The sequence below is a fragment of the Ovis canadensis genome, chromosome 13 (genome assembly GCF_042477335.2).
Source record: "Ovis canadensis isolate MfBH-ARS-UI-01 breed Bighorn chromosome 13, ARS-UI_OviCan_v2, whole genome shotgun sequence".
NCBI classification, from domain to species: Eukaryota; Metazoa; Chordata; class Mammalia; order Artiodactyla; family Bovidae; genus Ovis; species Ovis canadensis.
The window spans coordinates 69257235-69281106 of NC_091257.1; the positions used below are offsets into that span (position 1 = coordinate 69257235).

General features: G+C 61.6%; 1 protein-coding gene across 5 annotated transcripts in view; it reads left to right on the top strand.

Moving 5' to 3' along the window:
- The window catches only part of KCNQ2 (potassium voltage-gated channel subfamily Q member 2), a 42986-nt gene extending 21586 nt beyond the window's left edge, over nucleotides 1-21400 (top strand). The window contains exons 8-17 of one of the 5 annotated variants that reach the window (XM_069548890.1): nucleotides 1404-1498; nucleotides 2524-2553; nucleotides 5531-5599; nucleotides 6515-6544; nucleotides 10605-10658; nucleotides 14059-14282; nucleotides 14643-14751; nucleotides 15137-15268; nucleotides 19813-19936; nucleotides 20669-21400. In XM_069548890.1, the coding sequence (XP_069404991.1) occupies nucleotides 1404-1498; nucleotides 2524-2553; nucleotides 5531-5599; nucleotides 6515-6544; nucleotides 10605-10658; nucleotides 14059-14282; nucleotides 14643-14751; nucleotides 15137-15268; nucleotides 19813-19936; nucleotides 20669-21400 (1599 nt within the window). Of the gene's footprint in view, nucleotides 1-1403; nucleotides 1499-2523; nucleotides 2554-5530; nucleotides 5600-6514; nucleotides 6545-10604; nucleotides 10659-14058; nucleotides 14283-14642; nucleotides 14752-15136; nucleotides 15269-17169; nucleotides 17278-19812; nucleotides 19937-20668 lie in introns of all 5 variants that reach the window. The other 4 variants (XM_069548889.1, XM_069548891.1, XM_069548894.1 and 1 more) reach the window with 4 other exon arrangements.
- Nucleotides 21401-23872: the final 2472 nt, after the last annotated feature.

Consider the following 23872-nt stretch of genomic DNA (forward strand, 5'->3'; position numbering starts at 1 on the left):
AGAAATGGGCAAAGGATTTAAGTAGACATCTCTCCAAAGAAGATGTACCAGATGGCCTATAAGGATGTGAAAAGATGTTCAGCGTCGTTCTTCACGGGGGAAATGCAAATCAAAATTCCTTCATGTCCACCAGGATGGGTCATGATTTAAAAAAAGTGTTGATGAGGATGTGACGTCAGAACCCTCATACGTCGCTGTGGGAGTGGGTGTGAAATGGTGTGGCTGCTGTAGAAGACAGTTTAGTGGCTCCTCCAAAGGTTAAACCTGTCACACGACCCAGCAATCCCACTCGTAGGTGAACACCCAACAGAACTGGAAACAGGTGTTTAGCCAAAAACTTTCACGCAGGTGTTCACAATGGCACCATTCACAGGAGCCAAAGGTTGAAACACCGCCTCAGCCAGTGAAAGGGTGAGAAGATGTGGTCCGTCCACAAGCTTGAATCTTGTTGTTTAGTCACTCAGTCGTGTCTGACTCTTTGTAACCCCATGGACTGTAGCCCATCGGGCTCCTCTGTCCATGTGGTTTCCCAGGCAACAATACTGGAGTCGGTTGCCATCTCCTTTTCCAGGGGATCTTCCTAGGGATTGCACCTGCATCTCCTGCATTGCAGCAGATTCTCTACCACTGAGCCCCCTGGGAAGCCCCATGCTTGAATATGTCTGGCCTTAAAAAGAACAAGCCTCGGACATGGGCTTCACCAGGGACAGGCCTTGGGGATGTGCTAAACAGAGGGAGCCAGACCCAGGAGGCCTGGCACTGAAATTTCTATTGCTAGGAAGTGTCCAGAGTGGGGAACCACAGAGACTGGTGCAGATCAGGGATGGCAGGCCAGGGGTGGAGGGAGTGGGGAGTCATGCTGGTGGGTTGGGGGCCCTTGGTCTTGAGGTGGTGAAAGTGTGGTGTTTGTCAAGGGGACGTTTGCACAGCATCAGGAACGAGCTTAGCGCCAATCAACTGTGCCCTTTTAAAAGGGTGAGTTTTACGTTATGTGTATTTTACTCTGATTAACAAGAGTTGGGAGCAGAGGCCAGGCCTGGCCAAGGCTGGTGTAAGGGGCAGGCCTGTGCCCTGCAGGGGTTCAGCCTTACAGTGGAGGATGTGGCCCATGTCCTTGGCTCTGGCCTTCACCTCCTGTCCCCCGAGGAGGGCAGGAAGGTGACCAGGATGCCGAGTGATGGCTGCCAGGCATTTGGTGGGACAAATGGAAGGGAAAGAACTGGAGTTCCGTGCAGACTCACTGCTGGGTCCAACTCCACTCTGCAGAGGTGACTGTGGCCCATGGGGGTGGGAGTGACACTGGGCTGCTGTCCAGAGGCCAGTGCACAGGGATGCGTGGGGGCGAAGCCCCAGGAGAGGCGGGAGGGCCCCTAGCGCCTGCCTGACCCCCGTCCTCTCCACAGTCCGCCTGGAGGTTCTATGCCACCAACTTGTCGCGCACGGACCTGCACTCCACGTGGCAGTACTACGAGCGCACGGTGACGGTCCCCATGTACAGGTGCCTCTGCCCCACCACGTGGCCTGTGTGCCCCATTTGTTCTGAATCCCCACTTTCAGTTGCTCATCATTTTGTTTGCTTTTTCTTTTTCTTTAAAACATGTACTTTTCAAAAACGAACCGTGTGTGGTTTATTTTATTAACTTTGTTCTCTGTTTTATAGTTTGCGGCTTTTATTTTTCACCTTCATTCCGCCCCCTGCTTAGTGTCCTTGCTGTCAGGGCTGTAGTGTGTGAGTCTGGTGGACACGGCCCCCTGAGCTCACGGAGGTAAATGTGGCTGCTTCCACGGACCATGGCCTGGTGCAGCCTCGCTGGTGGGGGCCCCTGTGTTTAGAAGCAAAAGGATAACCTTGACCCTCTGACCCCCAGCAAGGGCCAGAGTCTCTGTTGAGGAAGGAGAGACCCCTGGACTACAGAGAGGCCCCAACAGGACAAGGTGCAGACACCCCCAGGATCCCTGCGGGGGAGAGAGGGTCCTGGGGGCCGCATGGACAGTGGGCACCTTTCCAGGCTTTGCCCCTGGGGTGTGTTGGTGCCAGGCCCAGGGTCAGAATGAGGTCTGAGGTGAGAAGGGTAGGGGCCTGGCTGGAGTCCATGAAGGTCAGGTGCCCTCCGGTGAATGCTGAACTCTGGGTCCTCTCAGCCAGAAGAGTCCCCTTACCTGCCCCTGGGTGTCCACCCAACAGAGCCCTCACCGGGGCAGAGTCCTCCTGCAGGTCCCCACCAGCCTCTCCCGGGATCTGTCACCTGGGAGACAGGGCTGCCCACTCCCCTGTCCAGCATTTGACCCACCGCACTTTCGGGGACACTCAGTCTTGGGGTGCCGGGGCCCAAGGGCACTCGCTCTCACCCCAGGCCCCGTGTCCCCAGTCCTTGAGGCAGGACCGACCCTCGTGCTAATTTTCTTTGTTCTGTTGTTTCCCCCACTTTCCTTGACTATTTTTTTCATTTCCTTTTTCTTCTCCCGTTCTTTTACAATCTTTTGTTCCTTTCCCTTTGTGTGTGTGTGAAAAACACTTGAAAGCTCGCAAACTCAAACCTACGGGGCCTCCAGGTAGGACTGCATGGGCGGAAAGCGTGTGGTGTGATTCTGTTCTGTTGGGGACTGTCCTGGGACCCCTGAGCCAGCCCTGCCCGGCCTGTGGCCCCTACCTGGAGCCACACGCCCCCTCCTCGCTCCCCTGGCCCCCTCTCCTGACGGCCCCCCCAAGCTGCTTTCTTGTGCTGGATCTGTCTGTCCAGGTGTTTTCTGTCCCTTGTTCTGCTTCCTGCCCGTCTCAGTGGCTGGGGTCCTGCCCCTGCGCCTCCACCCTGCCCCCGGGGCCCCACTTGTGCCCAGTGCAGAGGTAGTGGAGGCGGGGTATTGGCCGTCCCAGTTTGGGGCACCCCCAGTTAGCCCCCAGTCCTGGCAGATTGCTCTGGGCTTGGGATCTCTCTCTCTCTGTCTGCATCCACTCCCCCAACCCCAAGTCTTCCCACTGCAGTGAGAGTGAGACTCGAGGCCGTGGACAGAGGGTCCTGTGGCCCATCCATGTAGCCCCACTGACCGTGTCTGCACCGGACAGCTCGCTTCCTGGGTTCCCCTGTCTAGACCGGGGTGCCGAGCTGCTCCAGGAAGGGTTCCCTGTGCCCTTTGTAGGCCCTGCCTTTCCCCTCAGAGTGATGGCACCGTACTCTGCCCTGCAGAGCAGGGTGCTCTCTCATCCTCCCTTGGTGCCCTCTGTGGGAACCTGTCAGAGTTAATCCTCTGCTCCCAGAAGGGAAGAGGGGGCCAGGCAGGGCCAGGCTCCGCAGGCAGGAGGGCCTGACCCTTCCCCCAGAGGCGGGGTGGAGAGGGAGCAGTGTCCTTCCCGGCTGCTGACCCGGGACTCTTGGGGCTCCAGGTGGGGGGACCCTGCTTCAGACCCTGACAGCCTCCTCCCAGACCAGCAGCCCCTTGGTTCACCTACTCCAGCAGCACCACATCCACTGACATCTGGGGAGACACCCCTGCCCAGCCCCAGCCTTGGGGACTGGTGGTGTCCTCTGCAGCCGGCTGACCCCTAGACTAACACTGCTCGCTCCCGTGTGTCCCACCCCCGTCGCCCGCTGCACCCTCGTCCCCCACGACTGGACTGTGTGTGCGTGGCCCTCGAGTGTGTGGTGCCTGCACGTCCTTGCCCGTCTGTGTTCTGTCCCCTGCCGCTCTGTGTCCAAGGCATGGCGTCCTAACTGCGTGTCCCTGCCCTTGACCCACGTGTGGGGGCTGACTGGGTCCAGCTGCCCGGGGTCTCTGCTCCAGGCCATGGTGGGTGCTCAAGGTGGTGGGGAGACCAGCTCTGCCCCAGTGTCCACTCCTGGGACTCTGCTGTACCCATGTCTTGAGCCGACTGAACTGCCCAGGCCTCCTGCTTGGTCTGGACCTAAGAGGACAGGGGACAGCCTTGGAGAGGAGTGGGGAGGGGAAAAAGGAGGGCAAGCGTTCCCAGGATCCAGGCCTGGCGGGGCTGGGGCTGCAGAGGGAACAGAGAGGTGGGGCCACACCTGCTCCCCTGGGATGGCAATGACCAGGGCAGGGCTGGGGGAGGGGCATTCCTTTGGGTGCTAGGGGCATGGCTGGGCAGGGGAGGAGTTGGAAGAGACCAGAGCCAAGTTGGAAACTGACTGGTGGGCAGTCAGGGCTGCAGGTACAGGGGGGTCAGAGATCTTCCTGTTTTGGAGACAGTGGGGAGTCTGAGCAGAAGGACTAGAATGAGTCAGAGGAGGATGGGCATCCGGGGAGCGGGGACATGGGGTACGTGGAAGGGTCGGGAGTGGGTAGGGGCTGGAGCCAGGGTGTGTGGGGAATGGTGGTACTGCGGGACAGAGTGAGGATGCCCAGGGGAGGCTTGGACACAGTTGCCTGGGAGGGTCAGGGGTCCCCAGGGTCAAGAAGGCCTGAGGCTCAGGATGGGGTTTGGGGGCCTGGGGCTCAGTGGGGATGTCACAGACAGTGGGGGTGTCAGAGCAGGTGGGGTGTCAGAGCAGGTGTGCATTCACAGACAGTGTGGGGTCACAGAGCAGGTGGGGGTATCAGAGCAGGTGGGAGTTCACAGAAAGTGGGGGTCACAGAGCAGGTGGGTATCAGAGCAGGTGGAGGCTGAGTTGGGAAGGAGAGACCAGTGCCTGGAAGCTGACAGGGTGACTGATGGGCAAGATGGAAGCTGAGGGTTGAAAGTGTCCAGGAACTGGGTGGGGAGTGGGGAGTGGGGGAGGGGGAGGGACAAAAGTGTCCCCAGACAGCATGGGGACCCAAGTCTCTGGGTGAGGCTCCTGCAGCTGGAGGTGGGAGCATGGGCTTCCCCGGGAGCCTCCCATGTATACAGACCACTGCCTGGCATCCCAGAGGGACTTGATTCACCTCTGGCTTCCTTGCTGGTGGCCACAGCTCTGAATGCTGGATTGGCAGGCAGGCCAGGCATGCAGCTGTCCTGGTGGGTGGGACTCCATCTGGGAAATGGGGGTCAGAGTAGGGCCAGGCCAGTTACCCAGGAGCCACCCAGTGGGCGCCGCCCAGTGGGCTCTGCCCAGCGGGCTCTGCCCAGCACAGTCCTTTCCTGGGACCTCCGCCTTGCTCAGCTTTGGCAGAGAGAGTGGCTCAGAGAGAGAAGGGTCTGGGAGTCCTAGGATGTTGGGGGCTGCGTTATCAACTGTGCTGCAAATCCAAGGGGTGTTCAGGGATTGGGAAGGGGGAGGGGCACCCCCCATTTTCTGGTGCCCTGTGGGACCTGCTCCACATAGGCGTCCCTTCTAGGGATGGCCTGGGCACCATCCACTCCCAGGGCCAACGTGCCCAGGGAAAGTGAACCCAGAGGAATACAGAAAGTGCCTGGGCCGCAGAGGTGGAGGCATGGGCTCCCCAGGGGTCTGCCGCCGCCATCTACTCCTGTTTCTGCCTGTGACAGGTCATGGCCTGTGTCCCCATGTGAGATGTGGACACCGGTGAGAGTTGGTATGGGGGTCCCTGGGGCTCTGGTGGGTTGGGGGCTCACTCACCTGTCCTCTTGCTGCAGACTGATCCCGCCTCTCAACCAGCTGGAGCTGCTGCGGAACCTCAAGAGCAAGTCTGGACTTACCTTCAGGTGGGCAGGGGCATCCACATCGGCTCTAATCCCCTATGGTTCCATGAGGGCCAGTAGGGGTGCCCAGGCTGGGCTAAGGCCCTGGATGGTTCAGGATGTTCACATCCTGTTGCCGCAGGCCCTGGTGCTGCTGGCAGTTTTTCCCTGTTGCTGACCAGTCTTGGCTCCCATCCTGAGGGCAGCTGGTTTGGGGGTGGGCACAGGGTGGGGGTGGTGCTCCACATGGGGCGGGGAGGCTGCTGCTCTGGCCATAGGTCAGAGGAAGAGTTCAACCCTGGAGCATCAGGTGGAGACACGTGGGTAGCACCTGCTGGTTCCTTCACGACTACAAAACCTGCGACTCCTGGAGCACTTGACACAGACGGGCTTGCCGAGGACACGGACTGGCCAGTGGGAGAGGAGGGGAGGATGCCTGCTGGGCCCAGTGCCCAGGGCTGTTTGAAGAGCTCTCAGCAGTGGGTCGTCTGGAGAGGGTTGGATGATGCCCCCCTGAAAAGATTCATCTGTGTCCTGGGGCCTGTGAACATGACCTTATCTGGAAGACTCCTCGTGGATGTGGTTAAGTGAAGGACCTTAGCTGTCCTGAGCATCGACTGTGGAATTCGACAGCTCCAGAGCTTTCTTCACACTTCCTCTTTCAAAGTTTGTTAATATTGGTGATGCTGATTAAACCAAGTGTCCATAAACATGGGGCCATAGCACCCTCAGTCTCAAAACTCCTCGTGACCCCTTCCAGATTTGCTGTCCCTCCAGGACCTGCCTCCTTGGGCCCCCAGGGAGCTCTTGGGGGTGTGTGGGCTGTTTCTGCACCCCTCACATGCAGCCCTGGCCCATGGGAGCATTGTGCATCAGCCCGGCCCTGCGTGGGGTCCAACCGCTGGGCCGGCTTCTGACATCCTCTGCTTCTGTTTGCAGGAAGGAGCCCCAGCCGGAGCCATCTCCCAGGTCAGTGCCCGCCTGCCTTCTGCCGCCTCTGCTCTTTTCTGCGTGTCCCGTGGAGCTCGTGCTGCCGCGGGACCTGTGCATGCTCCCCGATGCCACTGTGCAATGACCCCTGCCCGGTGGTGATGTGGGCACCTGGGTCTGTGCCTGCTTCCAGGCCCCCGAGCTCAGGGACAGCTCCTGTCTGCCCGCTTGTGATTGCAGCCCCTTGGGCGGGAGGTGGGGGGGCTTCCAGGGGAGCGGTCCCACTGGCTCCAGGCACAGGGTCTGGGCTACTCTGAGTCAAGGGTGGCCCAGGCGGACACTACCACGGGGTGCCCCAAACACTGCGGGTCAGGGTCAGGCAGTGCGGGGGGCACTGTTCTGAGGGGAGGTCTTCACACCACCCTGGCAGGTCTTGGTTTGTGGAGGTTTCTGGAGGATGGAGGAGTGGGAGAGGGTTCCTTTTGGGCAGGGTCTCCTGCCCCACCTCACACCCCCTTGGTGGGCACCCGTACCCCACTACCCGTGTCTGTCTAGGCCCCTGCAGTTCTGTTTGGTTCAGGTGAATTTGAGACTGGGACCCCAAATGAGGACTCCCGGGGGTGATCTCTGCTGGAGTTAGGGTGATAGCACCCTGCTGTCTTCCTAGTTTTGAAAAGAAAGCCAGATCAATTCACTGCTTTCGAGTCTGGTGACCGCCAACCTGCTCATGTACTGCTGTGTATCTCTGAGCTCAGGGGTTCCCTGGTGCCCTGTCCACAGCTGCACGGGGAGTCCCATCCCCAAGGCCATGGGCCAAAGATGCTGCCTGCTTGTTCATGCCCTCCTGGACTGAAGGCTGCTCAGCTGGGAAGGCACTGGGCTGAGCCCTCCTTCAGCATCCATCAGAGGGGGACATGTACCCCACCCCTGAGTCCCCGAAGTGGGTTGGCCACTGGAGCTGACCTGGAAACATCAGCAGCGCTTTGCCTCCAACCAGCCCAAAGAACAGCAGAGAGGACCCTTTAGATCCCAGACCAGAGTGGCTTTATCCTGGGCAGTGACCTCTGTTCTCATGGGCACAAACCAAGGGGCCTGGCACGGGGCTGTGGTCAGGTGGGCAGGGAGCGGGAGCAGCAAGCCTGGTGTCTGGGGAGCCCCGAGACTGCTCCACTTCATTGGTTCCCATTGGTGCTGCCATCAGCCCCTCCTGTGAGCCCCCAGGACCCTGAGGCCGAGGAGGTGGGCGCGGCTGCCCTCAGCTCTGCCCAGTGGGCGCTCTCTGGCCCTCGGCGTGGCCCCTCTGGCCTGTTGCGGCTCCCTGTGCTCGCCGCCTGTGTGCCTCTCCCCTCCAGACAACTTTCGTCTCAGCCTCTCTCTCTCTCTCTCTCCTCTCTTGCCCTCCCCTCCCCCAATCTGGAAAATCTTGCCTGCCCCCCCCAAGTGCCTTTAATCATGTCACTGCCCTTCTCGGGCCCCTTTCACGTCCGCTCTGTCTTTGGGGATGAGGTGGCTGACCCTGAAAGCAGGACTCCAGGTGAGGATTCACGGGAGCCCCCTGGCTCTCCGGCACGTTCTGTGGCTCCCCTCCTCGAACCCGCTTTTTGCTCCTCCCTCCCTCCCCGTGTGTCCGTGTGTCCCTGCCTGTGACCAGCGGCTTCCCCTGGGGGCCCGAGGCTGAGGTCCTGGGACAGAGGGCCGGCCTATCCTGGGTGCATACCTTTCAGCCAGGGCATTTCTGTGCCCCGACTGGAGCAGCCAGGAGCCCCTGTGCAGCACCCGGTGCACAGTAGGTCTGCAGGAAAGGGTCCCGCCCTGGACACCTGTGGGTGGGCTGTTCCTGGGCTGCCCGGCAAGGGGACCCTAAGCAGGTGGACGGGGTGGGTGCGGGGGCCCTCCACTGCCAGGAGACCCCTTGGTCCTGGCTCATGGTGGGGACATGCCCTGTGGTTGTGTGGGCGTTAGACCAAGGCGTGGGGCTGGCGGGGGCGGGAGGGGGGGCAGGCGGGGGTCTCGGGCTGTGCTGCTCCGGGTGTGGCTCTGACTTGCCCTTTGATCCACCCCATTTCTGACTGCCTACTCCTGTGCCTGGGGAAACCCCTGCGCCCCAGCTGCTTTGCTCCCGTCCGTGTGGCCCCCTCTTCATCGTGGGGGGCCATGTGCAGTGTTTGGGTGCGTGTCTGTCCAGTCTGGTGTTGGTGACTGTTTGTGGGCACCTCTTCCACCCTCTTGAGCCCAGGCCCCCCCGGGCTGAATGTGGGCAGGAAACCCCAGGGCCAGCCTAGAGCCCAGAGGCGATGGGCTGGAGTTGGGACTCCTCACTGCCCACCCCAAGCAGAGGAGCAGTGTTCAGGGGGATGGCTGGGCCACCACCAGTCCCCCTCCCCCTGCTCTTGTCCTGCCCTCAGACTTCCTGGTTTCATGCAGGAGCCTCTGGCCACGTGAGGCTGTTTAAATTTTCATTAAAACTAAAGAAATCGCTGCAGTTGGAGAGCCGCTCCCCAAGCTCCTGTGTGTGGAAGCCAGGCTTGAGGTGTCACGTAGGAAATGGTGGGTGGGCAATGCTGGGCTGCTCATCTGTTCAAGGCTGAGGTCCTTCAAAAGAGCTGGGGGCAGACATCCCATCCTACCTCATGCTCTTTCCTGGGGGAGGAGCCCCCAGGCGGGGCAAGGCAGGGCTCTGTGTGCAGGCCTGGGGACCCCTGCAAGGAACTGGCCATGTAGTCCCAGTCTTTAGGGTCTTCATCTGTCTGGCAGGCCCTGGTGGAACTGTGGCTACCTCAGGGGTGTGCTTGCGGAGAGCACGTTTGCCCTAAATTTGAGTTCTGTGAGCTGCTGGGCCAGGGTGGGAGTGGTCTGAATCCTGGGAAGATGTGCCCCTCTGCCCCGGGTGGCCCTCTAGTTAGTTTTTTCCTACAACCTGAAGTAACTGGGGAAGGTCCCACCAGGGAAGCGCACATGCTTGCAGGGTCCTCCACGGAGGGCGAGGCTGGTGAAGCCGAGGGAGAGCTCTTTGAGGAGGCTCGACCCTGGCTTGCTGGTGTTAATGTGGGGAGATCCTTGCTGGGACAGTGGCAGGTGCCACTGGTGTTTAAGTGACTGTGAGTCAACACTGTTGGCTGTGTCCGGGTTTCCAGGCGCAGCAGTTTGAGAGCCACTATCTCAGAAGCAACAACTTTGAAGGTGGAGGCAGAGAGCAAGACCCCAGGGAAGTGAAGGGTTTCTTGACGTTCTTGCTGGTTCTTTTCATTTCTGCTTAAAAGCTTTGTGGCTCAGACAGTAAAGAATCTGTCTGCAGAGCAGGAGACCTGGGTTCGATCTCTAGGTCGGGAACATCCCCTGGAGAAGGGAATGGCTATTCACTCCAGTATTTTTGCCTGGAGAATCCTATGGACAGAGAAGTCTGGCAGGCTATGGTCCATGGGGTCACAGGGAGTTGGACATGACTGATCAACTAACAACACGTGCAGGTTCTTATGCACAGCTCGCTCTGGCCTTTGTGGAGGGTCTTGGGCAGGCTGACCACCGGCAGCCTTTCCTGACCAGCTAGCCGCAGGTCAGGATAGCCTTCACCCAGGGTCTGGCCTTGGCCGGCCCTTTCATGTGCAGGGGCCCCAAGCCTCCTCCTCCTTGGCTCCCCTCTGGGTAGAGTGGCCACTGCATTCTGGGTAAACGGGGGCCACTTCTGATCAGGCCGCTGTCTGGGTTGGTTTGTGAAGCCAAACTCGCACGTTTTTCCTCTGAAAACGTGAGCTTTCTGAAATCCTGTCCCTGTAGAACCAGCAAAGCCTTAGCCCATGTATTATTTTTTTGTTGGCATGAATATAGCAAAAAATAATACATCTTTTGAAAGAGATGGCCCCAAATAGATGCTGGAAGGAAAAGGTATTTTTGGAGAGGAAAAAAAGATTTTTTTGTCTCTCCAAAAATAGGGACTATTTTCTCTTCCAGGCTGACGGAGGACTTTGTGCGCGACCTCCGCACTCGCACTTCTTTCTCCCATGCGAAATCTGTGGCGGGCGCACCCCACGCCCACGCGCCCGGCCGGGGTCCCTCCGGTCGCCAGCGCCCGCAGGACTAACTGTCCTCTCCTCATTTCCAGTAAAGGCAGACGGTGCGCAGAGTCCCTGTGTGGATGCTGCCCAGGACACGCTAGGTACCGCGGACACGCCGCTCGGACGACCATTGCTGCACGGCTCTTGTCCCCTTCCGCTCCAAACACTGCTTATTAGAGGTTCTAGATGCGCCAGGGAAAGGCTGGCGCCCGTCCGGCCCCCCTAGGCCCCGATTCTGATTGGCAGCTCACCTCCCAGCCCTTCGTGGAGCCCCTGCCCGCCTCTGACCCCAGGCGCCCTCCTGGGCTACAGGGGCACGGTGCTAACGCCCTTCCTTCCTCCCAAGCCAAACGATGCCCCAACGATGCTGTGCTCCAAGCAGGAGAGGGGCCGGCCAGGGGGTCTGAACCCGCAAAGCGCGCCTTCCGGGGTCTGATTGCTCTCCTGCGAGACTTCCCCATGGCTGGGCCATCTAGCACCTCTACTACGCAAGGGAGGGCGCTGCCCTCCACCCGCTGCCCGCCCGCGGGAGGCGGCTCTGTCCTGTGTGTGCCGGGCTCCCTGTGGTCCTGGCACACCAGATGCACCGGAAAGCCCGAGGTCCGCGGCTCCCTCCTCCCACGTACAGGCCTGGTTTAGGGCAGACTGGAAACGGGACGGTGGAAGGGCCGACCTTTGCCCAGTGGGCTCCCTGACTGCCGGCACGTTTCCTCTCTCTGTGCCCTGTCTGCTCTCGGGGATGTGGAAGTGTCTGTCCTCCTGCTTGCTCTGGGCCCACTGCTGCCCGCCCCGCCCTGCCCCGTGCGGCCCGCAGGTGCTGGCAGCTGCACTCACCAGTCATCGTGTGCATGTGGTCCGAGCTGGCCCCGGAAGCAGGGATGTTGAGCGGTGGGCGTGGGGAGGGGCTGGGCAGCAGGTCGGGGTTCCAGGGCGGCATGCCTGCACACCTGCATCCATGCATGCTCCGAATCCTGCTCCCCGAGAGGGGCTTGGAGGGTAGACCCCCCTGCCCCTGCCGTGCTGCCTGTGTGTTCTGAAGAAGGCCTGCGGGGGTGGGGGGCTCTTGCAGCCCTTCAAGGGGAGATTTGGGGTCCCAGTAGAAGCTGTCCTGCTTGCCCAGAGCTTGTGTCCAGGGGGCTTCTGGCCACAGGTTGGCCTGTCAGGTCGGGGGCTGTGGTCAGGCTGCCTGGGAACCGGAAGGGCCAGAGGTGCCCACAGCCGGTCCAGGGGCCCAGGCCATGCTCGGCCCCGCTATGTGTGTTTCACAACTCTCCCCTCATCTTCCTCACCTTCCCTGGGCATCCAAGGTCCAGCCGTGGGCCAGACGGTTCTCTTGGTGGATGCTGGCTCTCCCCCTCCAAGCTGGGCCTTGGCCGCGCAGACTAGGGTATAGCGGCGCTCAGCCGGGGCACCCCCTCGCTTATCCTTGTTGATGGCTGGCTTCTCTTTTTGGGGATTTTGCCTTGGATGGGGGATGGGGGTGGTGGCAGGCAGGAGAGGAGAGGCTGGGCCTTGCTTTCTCCCCCAGACCTTCCTGAGCTTGCTATCTGGCCCCGTGTAAATGCCCTTCACTCGGAGGGTGGGCTAGCCTCCCGCCCCTTCCTTGGGGGCAGGCGGCCAGAGCCCCACCCTGCGTTTGCTTCCATCCTTGGCTTGTGAGGTGAGGGAGAGCCTCTCTTGACTCCTGCAGGACTGTCGGCACTCGAGCACCTGGAGTTGACATAGGATCAGGGTGGTTGGGGGGCTGCGTGCCTGTGACTCTGAGTTGTGATAACTGAGAAAGTCCAGACCACCACCCATGGTCCCCCAGCGGGAGGCTTCTCCCCGGTCTGAGCAGTCTGAGAGTCAGGGACGGGACGGCAGGGCCAGGGCGAGGCCAGGGAAGGCTCCTTCCTGTGGCTCTGTCCTCGCAGGCAGCTGCCTGGAACCAAGTTCCAGGGACCCCTGGTATGTACAGGACAGCAAGTCCAGCTGGGGGTCCCCATCAAGGGCTTGGTGGGGCCCTTGCTTCTTGGTTGTCCTGGACCAGCTGGTGGTCTCCTTTGGGAATGACTAGGGTTATCTGCACAATGGCTCCCGTGCCCTGGCTCCGGGGGTCCCTCGGCCCCCCACCCCTGTCTTTGCCTCGTGCCAGGCACAGCAGTTACAGGCTTGGGGCTAGTGTCCTGAGCAAGCAAATGCCCTGGCTCCTGTGCTCAAGGGGACCCTGGGCACCGAGAGTCTCTGGGGGAACCTCCCCTCCGGGTGGGCTCCATGCCTCAGGCCTGAGAACTAGCACAGAGGGTCTCAGCTGGCTGGGGGCAAGGTGGGGGCACCAGCTTGGACTGCAGTGTCTGGGCTGGGTGGACCAGGCCATGGGCCGTCTTTTGTCCATGGCCCATCATCTCTGCGCCGTCTGACGCTGTGTCAGCTGTGGGTCCCCCTTAGGTCAGGGGAGGTGGTTGACCCAGGGCATCTGTGATGGGGCTGGCGCTGTCTGAGGGATCAGCTGTGGTGGTTGCTTCCCAGGGGCAGCAGAGGCCCTGCTAGGTGGCTGGCCGAGTGGGCTGGCCCCAGGCCCTGGGCCCCAGGGCAATGCAGAGGCCACGCCAGGAAGTCCAGTGGCCCCTCAGTGTGGTGGCATGAATGGGTTCACAGTTCACAGGGACTTCGCTCTCCTCCAGGCAGATGGTGGTCTGTGGGAGGAAGTGAGTGGCCGCCTGGCCCTGGGCCTGACCTGTGACTACCACGACCTGTGACTACCATGCTTCTGTCTCCTGCATGAGGCCTGGAGGATGTTAGAACCGACAAGCTCAGGGTGTCAGATCCATCTCCATGGTTACCAAGAGATGAGGGCAGGGAGCCCATTATGGGGCTGTGGCTGGATGGCCATGGTTGCCCCCTCCCTGAGGCCTCTGGCCAGGGCTCGGCTGGCACCCCAAGTGTTCTCCAGAGCATGAATGTTCTATTCCTGGATGGGTCTTGTTTGGGGGAGCCTGTACCACCCTGGGTAGAAGGGGTGGGCAGACCCTTGCCTCTGTGCTGCTTCCCCTCCCCCTCCCCTGCAACTCTTCCTCCAGGCAGCTCCCCAGGGTTGGGCAGAGGGGCCCAGGGGTCAGCTACAGACCTCACCCTTCTGACCTGGGGCAGTTACAAGGGTGGCGGGGCAGGTGTGGTAATCACTGAAGTGGCTGGGCACCCTCAGGAGGTGCCCAGGACATTTGGAGAAGGAGGCCTGGCCGGACAGTGTGGCAAGAGCTCAGGCACCTTTGGGTGGCAATTGAAAGTGATTTCAGAGTCCACTGACCGGTCCCCGGCCAGGCTGAGCACCCAGTGGGCCCTGGGAGTCTGTGGTAGGGCTGACCCATCTCCACTCACCCGGGTGACCTTCCTTCCCCATCCCCATGGCCTCAGCGCCCCGTCCACCCGCCAGCAGCCAGTGGGCTGGAGTGTTCTTTGCAGGGTGACCTCTCTTGCTGTCTTTCTGTGTGTCTGTCCGTCTGTCGGTTCTCGCGGGAGCAGTCAGAAGGTCAGTTTGAAAGACCGTGTCTTCTCCAGCCCCCGCGGCGTGGCTGCCAAGGGCAAGGGGTCCCCTCAGGCCCAGACCATCCGCCGGTCACCCAGCGCCGACCAGAGCCTGGAGGACAGTCCAAGCAAGGTGCCCAAGAGCTGGAGCTTCGGGGAACGTGGCCGCGCCCGGCAGGCATTCCGGGCCAGGGGTGCTGCTTCGCGGCAGAACTCGGAAGGTGGGTTGGGCAGCCCTGGGGGTGCAGGCCTGCTGTCCTGGAGCTCCGGGAGGTGGGGCTGCATGGGCTTGTCCTGCACCACGAGCTCCATGCTCACCCATGGCGCTGGTGACGGTGCAGCCCTGCTCTTAGGGCAGACATTCCCCGGGTCCCGTGTGTGGGCATACCACGTTTTGCCCATCTGTCCATGTACAGTGATGCCCTCTTATACTCTCATGGTGGCCGCTCCCCAAGGAGCACAGCGGAAGGAAGCAGGCTGAGAAGGCAGGAGTGGGGGCTGGAGCACTGCAGGGCCAGAGCACCAGGCCCCACAGCGCCGGGGGCTGCCCGGCCCCTCACGGGCTATGTCCTTCCACCCAGAAGCAAGTCTCCCAGGGGAGGACATCGTGGACGATAATAAGAGCTGCAACTGCGAGTTTGTGACAGAGGATCTGACCCCAGGCCTCAAAGTCAGCATCCGGGCCGTGTGGTGAGGACCTGGCTGCCTCTCACAAAGCCATCTGTGCGCGCGGGGCCTGGGGGGCGAGGGTGGAGACACGGCTCTGGGGGATGCCTCACGGCGGACACCCCTTCAGCCCGGGCCCTGCAGCTCACAAGGCACCTGCTGTTATGGCCATCGCCTGTGCCCGGGCGCCAGGTGCCATGGACAGCAGGAGCGGTGCTGCAGGGGGTTCCTGAGTGGACAGGGTCCTTGGCACAGCTAGGCCCAAAGGTGGAGGGAGTACGGGCGGTGGGTGTCCCAGACAATAGGGCTAGAGATGCTGGGAGGGCCATAGCTAGGTGGTTGTTGGGGGGCTGCCTTCAGTGGGCCCTTCTCTGCCCAGGGCTCACAGCCCCTCGTCTGACTCCCCCAGTGTCATGCGGTTCCTGGTGTCCAAGCGGAAGTTCAAGGAGAGCCTGCGGCCCTACGACGTGATGGATGTGATTGAGCAGTACTCAGCCGGCCACCTAGACATGCTGTCCCGCATCAAAAACCTGCAGTCCAGGCAAGAGGGCCCACCCCACCCTGGGGTGCGGAGCCGGGTCCTCTGGGCCAAACCGGGTGCTGTTCGGGGGCCGGTGCAGCGCGGGCTGCCCATTCCCGGCAGAGGTGTGGCGGCGGATGCGGCTGCAGACACAGTGGCTGGCCCTGCTTGCTGCCACGTCTGGGCCCTTCCTCTCCGGCGCCACGCTGGCCCCACGTGGGCTTTCTGCCGTGTCCTCGTGTGGTCTGTTTTGAATCTTTCTGTTGTCTGTCTCTTCTCTCTGCCCTTGCCATGATGGGCAAACATGTATGTGTGTATGTGTGCACATGCACGTCTGTGAATGCACACGTGTACTCACGTGTGTGCGGACCGTGGGCACACATGTGCACACGTGTGTATGTGTAAAGTGCATGCGTGTGCATGTGTGCACACGAGTGCAACACATGTTTTGCAGAAGTGTGTGGGTGTACGCATGTATCTGTGTGTGTTGTGTGTGTCCTTGCATGTATGTGTATCCATGTGAGCTGGGGAGAGTAGTTCTGTTGAGAGGTGAAGGGGCAGGTTTCCGTGGGCCTGTTGGGCAGCAGTTAGGCCATGTGGCACCTTTTCTTCCAGAATGGGAGGGCAGGTTCTCCCTCCCCCCATGCAGAGGGATTCCCATGGCCAGAGTAGGCGATGGGGCTGGACAGGTGCCTGGTGTGGCCGGGGCAGGGCGCACACAGATGCTGCCGTCTCTGGCTTGTTCACTCCAGGAGTCAGTCATACACACATGTACACAGACGCAGTGAGGACCCCGGACACACACGCACACAGAACTATGTCTGCTCCCACATGCACATGCGTGTTGGCACACGTATATACAAATAACTGTTTCCTAAGCCTCATGTCTACAAACATGTCCCATAGGCCAGCACACACACATGCACACTGAGTACACGTGTGCTGAGAAGCACGCACTGTCCACACAAACGAGCACACGTGTCTGTGGTGCCTGTGATGCCACGGCTGTCATGGGTCTGTCCTGGCGTGGGCCTCACTCTCTGCTGGCCAGGCCCCTTCCCTGAAGCTGCTGCCAGTTCTCTGGCCCTGAAGCCCAGGCCCTGGCCGTGGAGGGGTCTGGATGGTCATGGCAGCACTAGGGGTCACTCCAGCCTCTGGCCCCACGGCAGGTGTCTGCCCGGTTCTGCTTGAGATTCCAGGGGAAGGGTCCGTCTAGGTCTCCAGCTCTCTCTTAGGGTGGGGCCAGGGGTTGACCCTTCCTGTCCACAGGCTTGGGCCAGGAGTTCAGCTGCTCAGTGTCCTCCTCGAGCATTGAGCAGACCTGTGTGTTTGTGTGAACGTGTGTGCCCATGCAGTTGTGCACGTGCAAATAATGTGTGAGAGTGCATGTGTACACAGGTGTGTGGACATGTGTCAGTGCATGCAAACATGCAGGTATGTGTAGTGTGTGAGCGTGTACGTGTGTTCACATGTGTGCAAGTGTGAGTGAGAGGCCGCCCCGGGTCCCAGTGGGTGGCCTACCTCCATCCGTCACAGCAGCTGTTTTTGTTCACCAGGCTCTTCTGTCCTAGATGGTCTCCTCTCCTTCCCTTTCTGTCTGGAAAACAGATGAGACAGACCCACTCCGCAGGAGCTGGATGTCTGTCGCTCACTGGCAGGGTCTTCATGTCCTTCCTGGGACCCTTGGCACTTAGCTGCCAGCTGCCTTGTGTCCCGTGCATGTGGACACTGGCCCGGGCAGACGGGGCACCACAAGCTTGTGGCCCCGCCCGGTGCCAAGGTCCTGGAGCTCAGAGTCCTTGCGCTCCAGGGTCAGGGCGGCCTTCAGCAGGTCGCTCCTTTTCTCTGCGAGTTCCTGCTGCCCCCGACATGTTGCTTCACGATGCATTTTCCCGGTGTCTCTTTTCTTGTTTACTCGCCAGGATAGATATGATTGTGGGCCCCCCACCCCCTTCAACTCCCCGGCACAAGAAGTACCCCAGCAAAGGACCCACGGCCCCTCCGAGAGAGTCACCCCAGTACTCACCTAGGTCAGGACACGCCCCGCCTGTCTGTGTGGAATGCCAGTCCCCTTTGCTCCAGCCACATGACGGCAGCACCCTCTCTGCCCAACAGGATGCAGGGCTGTTTCTGTCCTTGACAAAGTGACGTCCTCTGAGGCCCCGGGAGGCTGGGTCGGGGGCCCTTGAGCTGCTTCTCTTGGCGTGGTCCTGGGGAGGCTGTGTGACACCTGTGTGACTTCTTTGGGGCACTCCCTGGGCACAAGTAGACGGTAGCCCCCCAGGGACCAGATGCGTTCAGACGTGAGGGCCTGCCTTGCGGGAGCTCTGCCTGAGCACCAATGCAGGCTCTTAGCACCACTGCCGGTGGGTCACTCTGTGCCGCTTATGGACCAAGCAGGTCCTCTGGCCTCTAGAGTCTGGTGAAGAGTGACTAGGAAAGGCCCCAACCTGAGTGGGCTGCCCAGGGGGTCCCCAGAACCCTGGGCTTTGTGTCTAGTTGTCACCGCAGTCAGGGTTCCTGCAGGAGGTGGTCCTGGTCAAAGAGGAGTGGGGTATGAGGGCAGGTAGGTGTTAGGCAGCAGGAGCAGGGTCACTGGTGGTGAATTCAGACATCGGAGCCTTCCTGTTCCCCTGGACAGTTGAAATGATGGCTGTGATGCCCCCAGTAGGTCTAAGAGAGCACCCAGGGCAGGGTTGTGGGGTGAGGGCAGAGGCACCCTGGCCATGCTGGCAGAAAGGACCAGGGGTGTCCTGAAGGCCAGTTGGGTGTCTGACTCCTGTGTGCTGGGGTTTCTCTGCATGAGGCCGGGAGTCAGTGTACTCAGCACCCCAGCCTGGCAGCTCTCCTATACGAAAGGAGTTTCTGGGGGAGCAGGACTGACCCAGGGCAGCCCAGACAGTGTTTGTCGCATCCCCTGTCCTTCCTGTGTCCCACAAAGAGGACACGGAGGACAGCCCCAAGGAAGCTGTGCCCCGAGACAGCAGCCTGCCCTTCCGGCATCGCTGCAGGGCACAGGGGCTGAGAAGGCCCTACCAGCCCTCAGAGCCCCCAGGCCTCCCGGACCACTGCAGCCAGAGGACATGCAGACTCCCACAAAGACGGGGCCAAAGGGCTGACTGGGCACGAGGGGTTAAGCCCAGCTCCTCACCGAGGCCCAGGGGAGGGGGTGGTGCAGACTCAGGGAGCACTCACCAGCAGCACCCCCAGGCTGACCCTGGGCTGAGGATCCCAGGGCAGCAGCCAGGTGGATGGCCCGTCATGTGGCAGGGGTGAAGGCGCTGAGCGCCCGTGCCTGGACTGTGTGGACACTTGAACACCAGACAGCCCTCCTCCCGCTCTGTCCCCACAGCGTCTGCTTGGAGTCTGAGGGCCCTTCATCCCCCCAAACCCCTCCCCCCGCATGATCAAGCATGATGCCCACTGGAGCATGAGGAGGCTGCCCCATGGCTGACGCAAGCCTGACCCCTCCTGCTTCCTGCGACAGACAGGACAGATCCCTGAGTCCTGACAGGCGATCAGGGCAGCTATGGATGAGGAAGGCAGCCGGGGAGGGGGCAGTGGCTTCAAGTGGCACTTCTGGGGGGGCTGGCAGCCCTCCCCACTCTGGAGCCTGGAAGGAGGCTTTGGCCATGAGGCTCTCGTGGCCTGTGCCCAGGTCACTGTCCTGCCAGCCGCACCCTGGCCCCAGTGTGTTTGCCCAGTGTCCATGTGGCTGCACCCCTCCGACTCAGGCACCCACGCTGCTCCTCTCAAGGCCCCTTCTGACCTTCTCTGGGGCTGTTCCTGCTCACACGGTGGTCAAGCAGAAGCCCCTCCAGGAAGGAGGCCTCCCTCCCCTCTTGTTGGCTTTCCTGACTGCTGCCCTTGTTTGAGGCCAGCTCAGCTGTGTTCCGCATCCCCCACTCGTGTGCACATAAGGGCACACTCACGTTCACACAAGTGTGCGCACATACATGGAAGCACGCACACGCATGCATAGTAAGCACACACATGTACACGCACGAGCGCACAGGGACCCCTTCTGGTTGGCAGTGGCTCTGTCTGTCCCTTCTGGTTGTGCGTTGGCGGTTTTCGGTGTTTTTTTGTGTGTCCCCTCCCGCGTCTGGCGCATGGAGCGTAGCCCTCACGCCCCCTGCCCCCTGCCCCCTACCCGCGCTTCTGTGGTTCCCTTGGCCCACCTTTAGCTCCGCCCCCTCCAGACCCCCGGGTGGGCGGGGCCTCAGTGGTACTTTATCCAGGAGCAGAGCTGGGGTGGGGGCGGGGGTCGGGGTGGGGAAGGTGCGGGGAGCTGCGGGTGCATGGCCCTGGCTTCCTTCTCTGCTCCTCGCTGATGTGCCAGCCCCGCTGGGATGGGCCGGTCAAGGGACAGGCACCGAGGGTGGCAGAGAGCAGGACAGGGACCTGGCGCCAGGCGTCTATCTGTCCTGGTTCCTCGCTGCCCTCAGTCGGCTCTGGCTCAGCCGGAGCCTGAAACTGGGGGCTGCGGCCTGGCCCAGGAGGAGACGCCTTGGGCCCCGGCACTCTCACCCGACCTCACGCCCGGGGTGGGTCTCTTCCGGCAGAGTGGACCAGATCGTGGGGCGTGGCCCAGCGATGGCGGACAAAGACCGAGGCAAGGGCCCGGCGGAGGCGGAGCTGCCCGAGGACCCCAGCATGATGGGGAGGCTGGGGAAGGTGGAGAAGCAGGTGGGAGAGGCTGGGGGTCCGTGGTGTCAGTGCAGCTGCTGCGGGAGGGTGCGCCAGCTTGTGGGGAGCTGAGGGCTCTGGTGTCTGGACCCTGGGTACCCCGTGAGCACTCCCAGGCCTGGGGCACTTCCCTTCTGCTGGCCAGCGCCTACAGACCCCAGGCCAAGCACTGGCTTGCTCGCTCACTTCTTGCCTGGGGGGCGCTACTGCAGGGCCTGCGTGGTCGTTCTCCACCCCACTTGGCTGACCTTGTCTGACTTTCCTCTACTCTCTTGGGAGCAAGTCCTCTGGAACCACACACAAGACCCTTTGCTGAGGGTCTGCTTCTGGGAGCTCAGGAGAGGAATGGGTGATTCCTTCCCTCTGGAGTTTGCTTTATGGGTGAACCCACAGAGTGGCCCAAAGAAGCAAGAGTGTCCATGCTCTGAAGCCCTGAGGCCACATACCCTGATGGGGGCAGTCAGAGGCTGAGCTGTCGGGGGAGGGGGTGTCCTGCCTTCTATTGCCTCTGCAATTTTGTAGGTGACCTCCTGTGTCCCCCCACCTCTGGGGAGTGTCTAGGGTCCCCACCTGTCCAGGGAGCATTGCTGCCCTCCCCAGCTCCAAGGAGCATCCCAACCCCCGCCATGAGAAGCATTCAGCCCTTCCCACCTCCAGGGACCGTCCTCCCCACCCCCAACCCCCTCCCCAGCATGGGAACCATCCAGCATGGCTCACTAGCCCCTCCCACAGGTCCTGTCCATGGAGAAGAAGCTGGATTTCCTGGTGAACATCTACATGCAGCGCATGGGTGTCCCTCCGACGGAAACCGAGGCCTACTTTGGGGCCAAGGAGCCGGAGCCGGCGCCACCGTACCACAGCCCCGAAGACAGCCGGGACCACGGTGGCCGGAGCGGCTGCATCATCAAGCTTGTCCGCTCCACCAGCTCCGTGGGCCAGAAGAACTTCGCGGCACCCCCGCCTGCACCCTCTGCCCAGTGCCCACCCTCCACCTCGTGGCAGCAGCAGTGCCACCCCCGCCCAGGCCACGGCACCTCACCCGTGGGGGACCACAGCTCGCTAGTGCGCATCCCGCCGCCACCCGCCCATGAGCGGTCCCTGTCCGCTTACAGCGGGGGCCACCGGGCCAGCACGGAGTTCCTGAGGCCGGAGGATGCCCCGGCCTGCAGGCCCCACGAGGGCGCACTGAGGGACAGTGACACATCCATCTCCATTCCATCCGTGGACCACGAGGAGCTGGAGCGCTCCTTCAGTGGCTTCAGCATCTCCCAGTCCAAGGAGAACCTGGATGCCCTCAACAGCTGCTACGCGGCGGTCGCTCCGTGCGCCAAAGTCAGGCCCTACATCGCGGAGGGCGAGTCGGACACGGACTCGGACCTCTGCACCCCGTGCGGGCCCCCACCGCGCTCCGCCACGGGCGAGGGCCCCTTTGGTGATATGGGCTGGGCCGGGCCCCGGAAGTGAGGCCACCTGCTAGCCTCCCCCTGACTCCTGGCCTCCTGGTCTCGAGGCAGATGCTCTGGGGCCCTTTTCTTAGAGCAAGGCAGTAGGGGTGCCTGTGCAGGGTGGTGGACAGGTGTGGCCCTCAGTCTCTTGCACTGAAGGTTGGCAGAAATTCTTTTCCAGCAAGGGGCAGCCCGGCTGGCCGTGCCCACTCGGCGGACTCTGCAGACCATTGGTCCGGGCATGACAGAGGCCAGGGTCAAGGCTGAGGATAGGCCCCTGGCGGCCAGGTGCAGGCTTCTTTGGGGGCAGGGTGGCAGCGAGGGGCAGATCTGCCTTGTGAGGCTCAGCAGCTTTGAGGCCCAGGGTGTGTGGCTTGTCTCTGCCCCCATTCCTGTCCTGCCCCATCATCCTGGGTACCACCCACAGCTGCTGGTCAGTGTCGCCTTCTTCCCCTGGTTCTGAGCGTCCTGTGACAGGAGCCAGCCCCACGTTCAGGACCCTGGCCTGAAGGGGGCATGGGGGCAAGGCTTGGGACCCCCTCCAGAACAGAGTGGCCTCAGACCTCCTGAACTTGATTCTTGTGGGGAGGGGCTGGCTCCATAGGCTCCTGGAGGGGGTCCTTGGGGTCTCCCTTCCAGACCTGGAAGCTGGGGGGTGTCCCCTGTGTCCTCTCCCCTCTCCCCTGGCTGGACACTGGTCACCACGCTGTGGCCAGCGCTGTGATATGGACCTGCCTGCAGGGAGGAGTGCTGAGTGGCTAGGGTGCCCCCTGGCTGGGCTCATGCTCTGGGGTCCTGACTGGGCCGGTTGTGGTGAGTCGATTTGCTCGCTGTCCTCCAGGGACCCTGCCTCACCTGTCCCCCATCAGCCCCCCAACAGCACCCCCGCTGGACGATGCTTCAGCCAATGGGAAAACCCTTCAGTAGAGATGAAGGAGCTGCCTTGTAGGTGATCTCTCCTGTCCCTCCTAGGCTGACCATCACCCCCACTCTCCTCACTGACCAGCCCTTGACTGTGACCTCTGGGTGTCTTGCGATCAGTGATGCCTGTTCCCTCCCTGGGCCCTGGGAAACAGTGGTGCCCATCCTTCTCGTTTTGAGCCTGAGGGGCAGTCGCTTTGAGCCAGGAGTCCAACCCCAGGAGGCAGAGTGGACCCCGTCCTGGGCCCCCAGTTGTCAGTGTGCAGGGGCATCTGGCATTTGGGGTGACAGGACAGCAAGCCTGGACACCTAGTGCCCTCTGAGGCAGTGACCTTCCTGTGCACCAGGGCTGGGTCTGCAAAGCCTACCACGTAGTGACTTCCCCTGAAATATCAGGTCCAGGGAGAGCCTGAGCTGTCTCCTCAGGACGCTTCCGTCCATCCTGGTCAGTGAGAGACTGTGCTTGCTCTCCGGGAAGGACTTTGAAAGTAGTGTCTGAGGGTTGAATGCCCCTGGCTGTTAAGGTCCTGGCCTCTGAGATCCCTGGGGAGCAGTGTCTACTGCAGCCTCTGTGCGTGCCACCCCCCGCTACACCAGGACCCCCAGGTCCCAGCCATGTGCACCTGTCTGCTGGCCCAGTGCAGGAGGACCCGAGCTCGGAGTCAGAACCGTGGTCTGTGTTCAGGGCCAAGGCATGAGGATGCCTCCCCCGAGTCTCCAGGGAGGGTTGGCTGTGGGATCTTCCATGTGGCCTGGGGCAGGGGGTGCCTCGTTGGCCCCCCCCCACCCAGCGTGTCTGCTCTGTGCCCGCTTCATGTTCTCCACCTCAGACCTTCAGTGGTGAGCAAAGCCCCTCTTTAGTGTTGACTGTGTGAAGAGACCCCGGCAAGTGGCAGCTCCTCTGGGTGAGGGCGGAGCTGCCCTTTGCCCCCCATCTTGGGAGAGAGAGGCCCCAGCTGGAGGGCCCCGACAGGGCACAAACAGGCTAGCCCCTGGACCAAGTGCATCCACAGCCACTCCAGCCCCCAGTTGTTGCTTTCTGGCTCTGGAAGGGTTCAATTTAGGTTGCCAGCTGCAGGGACCCACCCCCGTCGGATCTTGGCCTGCTTGGGCCCCTGGCCTGGTAGCAGGGGCCTTTGGCCCCTGGAGAGAGGTACATGTCCCATCACGCGCATGCCCTGTGCTGTGGGTCCCTGGTGACCAGAGAGGCTAGCTTGGTCTGCAGAGCTGCTAAGCCAGATGCTGGCGCCAGGACCACTAATGGGAGGGCCTCCGAGGTTGCAACAGGAGGGGCTGAGGCCCGACTCTCCACGTGCTGTGCTCAGCAAGGAGTCTGTGACGCCTCCTCCATGAAATCCTGTCCCCCATCTTTGCTTGGGGGACTGTTTCGGGGTGCAGTTTTAGGAGATGATGGGGTAGAGGCTCCTTGTCAGGGGCCTAAGTAACATGTGTTCCTCTATGTCCATCTGCTGCCCCAGGGCCCCCACCTTCAGGAGGTATGGCAGGAGAGTGCTTGGCATTCCAGGCAAGTCGGTGCACTTTCTGGGTGACCCGTGGCTGTGGGCCCACC